The following is a 6,000-nucleotide window of genomic DNA, read 5'->3' as shown; positions in this document are numbered from 1 at the left end:
TAAGAACGGTTTCGGTGGCAGAATTGTAGCACACAAAATGACACGTGTGTTATAGAAGTAACAGGTGTTTATATTTCCATTAGCTACTGGAATGAAAAATTATATAAAAGATTAAATATTATAATAGGCATACATTACTATGTGATTGTATGATATCTTATTATAAAAGGAAAATTTATGTGATATATACGTTCTAAAATATATTAAAATAAAATGTAATATATATTTCTATCTTTAATTATTTTGAATGATATTATCAGGGTTTTAAATTATTCATGTTCGTTTTTGAAAGGTAAATTTTTTATAGTTTTGTCTTTAAAAAGAAAATTGAAGAGTAGAAAGAGCATTTATTTAAATTCTTGTAGGTTTATTAGTTACGGTGAAAAAAATATATAAACTGTTTTAAATTTGGACCCTTACGTTACACGTGACGAAAAGTACAGTAAAAGGTATCGAATTTGATTTTATGGTATACCTTTTGTACCATAAAGTAATTGATATGAAAAATAAATTTGATTGATTCAACAATACGTTTATATTATCCAGAAAAAAACAATTAAGTTACTTGTTCAAGTTAGAATATTTACACATATGTACCTCACAGCAAAAAACTTACATTTTTGGAAAATGACACTTGAACAACCATTTTTGACAACATTTAGACACGCGCACACGTGTCAAAATCTGAGTGGTCCATTTTCATTTAATTTTTCCAACTGGACCACTCAGATTTTGACACGTGTGCGCGTGTCTAAATGTTGTCAAAAATAGTTGTTCAAGTATCATTTTCCTACATTCTTTTCATACAAAGTTAACTGTATTTTAAGCTAAGAAAACGATTGGAAAAGAATAAATGATCTGTATTATCATAAATAGAAGTAATTGAGTATCTCAGAGTATAATCTTTCTCTATCTTATCGAAGCCTAACCTCCTTCACAAAGGTCTAAAACCTGTCTATACGAAAGAAAATGATTAGTTGCTTTCTAACCATGAATAGAACTATATATATAAGATCTTTCATCCCGTTTCTCCTAACCACTCTCTTGTTTTTCCGTCTTCTATCCTCTTATTTGATCCTATCATTACACTCTATTGCAAAAAAACATTGTCCTCAAGGTTGGAACAATGAAGTTTGAGCCCGTGGCATTTTGATATGATCTTATCACAGGAAGAGAACCCGCTGGCTACTACCTGCAACTTCAAGTCTGGAGGCTTGGGTAGTGATCAAATTGAGAGATAAAAATTAGGGGTCCATTTTCGTGTCTGTATTATTTCCTTGAAGGCGAGGAGCTTCTTATCATTCCCTGTAAAATAACTTCCTCTACTGTTCAACTCTCTTCTCCTTATCTTTATACCGTTTGACTCTCTTCTCCCTTTCATTACGCTGTTCGGATTTCTTCTCCCTATCTTTATGTCGTTCGGCTCCTCCCCCTGCATTCAACCGTTCAGCTCGCGTTAACAACCCTGAACAGAGTTGCTGCCAGAGCTTCCCAGTATAGAGTTACTTCTCCTCTTCGTTCTGCTATCGTTCCTCCTTTAATGGCCAATATCGTTCGGTCCCCTATCAGACCGTGCATCTTTCGTATTGACCTCACACCCTTGGCGGCTCCCGACCGGCCTGGGTAATTAGTCTCGGACCACTCGGAAACTCTCGATCGGCCTGGGCTGTTGCGCAAGGCCTCGGACCGCTCGACAACAATCGATTGGCCTGGGTTATAGCGTTTAGCCTCGGACTTTGTCACCTCGCTACTCGTTCGTCCCCCAAACGACTAGTCTTCCATGGCCTCGGACCGCTCGACCAATGACTGGGAGACCGTTTTGACTGTAAGACCGTTCGAAATATAACTCTAACAGTAAGATCGTTCAGTTTTGGTTGTCATCTCCTGTTCGGATTCAACGGTTCTCTCCCGTTCGGGTCCAACAATCCTCTCCTGTTCGGATCCGGCCGTCCTTTCCTTTTCGCTTCCTTGGAATTCTTCACTCTTGGTGGTTCCTGATCGGCCTAGGTGATTGGCCTTGGACCATTCGACCACTCCCGATCGGCATGGACTATAACACTTGTCCTCGGATCGTTCGGCAACTCTTTGGAACTCCTCAACATCCCTTGTGATCCGCATCGCCACCATCCATTCCTGCGGGTCATGCTGTCGGACTTGATTCCAGATATCCTCTTTCAATTCCGCAAGAAAATATTCTAACAACTGCTCGTCTGACACTCTCTTTGTTCGACCCGCCAATATCTTAAAATATTGTACATACTCATCCACCGTCGTCGTCTGTCTCATTGTTGTCAACCACTCAACAGTGATTCCAAATCTCCAGGACTTCCTTCAAACCATCCCATGAACTATTCTTGACTCTCTCGTTCCAATATTCATGTACACGAGGAACTAAATAATAATAAGCTGTCCCTAGAAACATACAATCTAAGAAACTTCCTAAAGAGTCATTTCATTGTTAAAAAAAACTACATTTCTAATTGATAAAATATAAAAACATTTGAAACAAGTATTGTACAAATGTCCATAATTACATAAGTAAAATAAAAAATATACATGATATATTGAGTTGAATATGATCGTGAAATATATATTTAGTAAATATTGTTAAAATTTAAGAATTTGGGTTCAATTATTGTACAGTTCTTTTTTGAAATGTACGACTTTATTAATTGAACTATTAATGCAAAATAAAAATTAAAAAAAAGTGATAAATACTGGGAACATAGTAATAAGTGTGAAGAAGAGAAAAAAAAAATCCCATGTGTTTGGTCATCCTGGTTTATCGCCTGAAGCACGTGACACGTACAATGAGAAAGGTCGCAAACACATGAGAAGGCCAACTTAGGATTTGAAAACGTTTCACAAACTCCACCTCTCCCATGTGAGTCAGTCCGCGGGCCTTTATTACAGTGCTAGAGAAGCGGCATTTGTTTGTCAAATCTATCAGAAGAATCAACTAATCTTGTCTTATATGATGTATTAACATAATTAATTACCTCTTAGTTTTACTAATCACAATTTACACACCTTATAAATGGGAGTTTTGTGACCTTTCTCCAAGTTTGGGTGATGGAGTTAATCAAAACTGAGAGATGAGATACATGAACGAGAGAACAGAGATGGGAAGAAGAAGAGGGAAAGAATCAAAATCATACACACTTCCTTCATCACCTTCTCACTCATTCTCCTCTTCTTCGTCTTCAGATTTCGAATTCACAATCTCAATCTCACCGCGCAAATCCTCCACCGCACTCTGCCCCGCCGATGAACTCTTCTACAAGGGTCAACTCCTCCCTCTCCACCTCTCCCAGCGCATCTCCATGGTCCGCACGCTCCTCCTCTCCTCCGCCAGCACCTCCTCCACCTCCACTGCCGCACGCGACTCTACCGGCAGCAGCTCCAACGACTCTCACTCCTCCTTCACCAGCGACCTTGCACTTTTTCCCGACTGCGACTCTTCTCGTCCTAGCTCCGTAACAGAGGAAGATGAGTTCAAGCGCCTCAATAACAGTACCGGTAACAGTAACAACAGCAACAACCACCCCTGTTCCATCTCCAAGAAGTCTCATAAGTTCTTTTTCTCCAGATTCTCCTCCGTTTTCCGCAAGGAAAACAACCTACAAGCCAAAACCCGTGACCTAGACAGTGCCTCTGCTAACTCCTCGGTGAAGCGGATGAGCGTCACCGCCAGGGAGGTTATCAGGAAGTATTTTAAGAAGGTCAAGCCTCTCTACGAGAAGCTCTCCCAGAAACAGCAGAGGTCCGGGCAGTTAAACACGGCGGAGGGTGCAAGTGCAGTAACAACGACTTCTGTTTTTTCTCTTTTAACTAAGACCGAGAGATCTACCAAACTCTCGGAAGGTACCAAGACAGGGAGAAAAGAGAGTGTGAGTGCTCTTTCTCATTCTTTCTCGGGAAATCTCAGATATCCTAGAAGAAGAAGCTGTGTTTCTAGTTGTCCTTCTTCCATGAGATCATCGCCCAATCACTCCGGTGTTCTTTCTCAACGAGGTGCTGCTGCTGCTGCTATGTACTGTGGAGACACTTCTTCTATGGAAGAGTTGCAGAGCGCGATCCAAGGAGCCATAGCCCATTGCAAGAACTCTTTGATTCAGAGCAAAACGATGGTCAGTAACGAAATCTAAATCTAAATCTAAATCTAATCTAATAAAGTCAAGTCAAATCCATGCAGTTTCTTTCTTCCCAGCTCTTTCCATTCCGTTGTCAATGTTCAAAATCCATGTTCCATCAGATGAATTAATTAACCACAAGGTTTGGTCAATAATCAGAAAATATTTTCTTTTACCTTGAACTATTTACTTGCGGTGGGGTGAAGTTAGAAATTTGCAATGTGACTATATTTTAAGAGTTCCATTTAAATTTGGCAACAAAGATGAACATGGAAAGGGGAACAGGTTATTATTTGACTGCCATTGTAGCCTTGGAAATTTGAAAAGTTATGGTCTGTATAATTTATTGCATAACAGTGACTTGGCTCTAGTTGTAGTAATTGCTCTGCAAAGCTAAATTGGCACCATGTGGCTTGGAGTTTTATTGAGATGAGATTCCATTTGTAACGTTACCTGAGCTAGCTACCTTCACAAAATAATTTTCGATTACCTAGCATCATCATCATAATAATAATTTCATATTTCTATCCCGAAATCCAAGTTGGTGTATAGGTATATAAAACTAATAAAAACAACCTTACATTGAAATACGGTCTCATCCTGCATGTGCGTAAATTAAAAGGAAGATTCAAGCCCTCTGGTGTGATTAAGAAGTTATATTAGATGTACATTTTTGTTTAAAGAAGCAAGTAGGAAGCTTCTGTACAAGTTTCCATCTGTTCAACAATTCATCAATATTTAGAATTTTTAGTTTAAAATAATTCAGTAAGTTTTATTATACTTAAATCTTTAAATCAGTTTTGTATTGCAGTAAGTCTAATGTATTAAGAAAGGATGTTGGGTACCCCTATTAGTGTAATGAAAAAATGAGAAACGGAGAAAAAAAATACTAAGTTGTATTTGGCCATCTAAATTAACACTTACGAAAAATTTACTGTTGAGGGGAATTGATGATAATCAGTATTAGTATAATATTGAAGTTATTATATAGCACTCAATAATAAAATAATATTATTTTATTTTGTATCCTAGGGACACCTTATGATAAACAACACTGAAATAGAATTGTGCTCCATACATTTTCAGTACTTAAGAAAGTTAACCTCACCATTATTTCAAATTAATGTTAGTATATGATTAATTAAAATTTTAAGTTGTTCTGACATCCAATAAATGAAATAATGGTATTCTATTTTGCACCATATGCAGATTTTAGGATAAACAACCTTATAATACAATTCAATTAGGTACCTCTCAGCATTTCTTAATTTTATCATTAATTGAAATGAATGACTAATTTTAAGGTTATTTTTATCTTGGATGAAAAGGTCCTTTTATTGGAAACAATTTTAGAGTAGAATACAATTACAGGAGAAAGTATCATTAATGCTTAATTGTGTACAATAAGAAAATTTAACACATTAATCTTGGATGAAAAGCTAGCTTTTACAAGTATGACATTTTTTTTTTCTGACACCTTAATTATTAACGGCCATTCGGCCCAATTAGTATTTAACTTCCCCTTGTTTGGTCCATTAAAAGAAGACATAAAATCAGTTGAAAATTTACGATTAATTTATTTATTAATTAAAATTATTTAAGTAACATATCATGATTTAAAAGTACTTGCTTTGGAATGAAGATAAAACTATATTTTCAGTCTGTAACTTTGTGAGATATTTTTGGGAAAATAATGTTTGTTTTAAACCCCAAAATAATGTTTGCTACAAAAATCTTATTCTAACTTGTTCTTTTCTTGTTGCTAGTTTCTTTTTATTTACTAAATTATATACTAATGTTATTTGCAATATTATCACAGATGGAATTATTTTTCGTATTTAATAAATATCACAAAATTGAAGGTTTC

The 6,000-nt window shown here is 36.4% G+C and overlaps 1 protein-coding gene across 1 annotated transcript; it reads left to right on the top strand.

The window, feature by feature from the left end:
* The first annotated feature begins 2,979 nt into the window (after positions 1-2,979).
* Positions 2,980-4,741, top strand: MAKR1 (membrane-associated kinase regulator). The gene has a single exon (XM_047325831.2). The coding sequence runs from the start codon at positions 3,096-3,098 to the stop codon at positions 4,146-4,148; it is 1,053 nt and encodes a 350-aa protein (XP_047181787.1). The 5' UTR covers positions 2,980-3,095; the 3' UTR covers positions 4,149-4,741.
* The last annotated feature ends 1,259 nt before the right edge of the window (positions 4,742-6,000 follow it).

Source organism: Vigna umbellata, chromosome 10, assembly GCF_029865625.1.
Source record: "Vigna umbellata cultivar VRB3 chromosome 10, Vumbellata_1.0, whole genome shotgun sequence".
In the NCBI taxonomy this organism is placed as follows: domain Eukaryota; kingdom Viridiplantae; phylum Streptophyta; class Magnoliopsida; order Fabales; family Fabaceae; genus Vigna; species Vigna umbellata.
The sequence above is the reverse complement of the archived record's forward strand: the minus strand, read 5'-3'. Positions and strand labels throughout refer to the sequence as shown.

What these genes read in the sequence shown, in the direction of transcription:
- MAKR1 (XM_047325831.2), top strand. Translation starts at nt 3,096, where the DNA reads ATGAGATACATGAACGAGAGAACAGAGATGGGAAGAAGAAGAGGGAAA.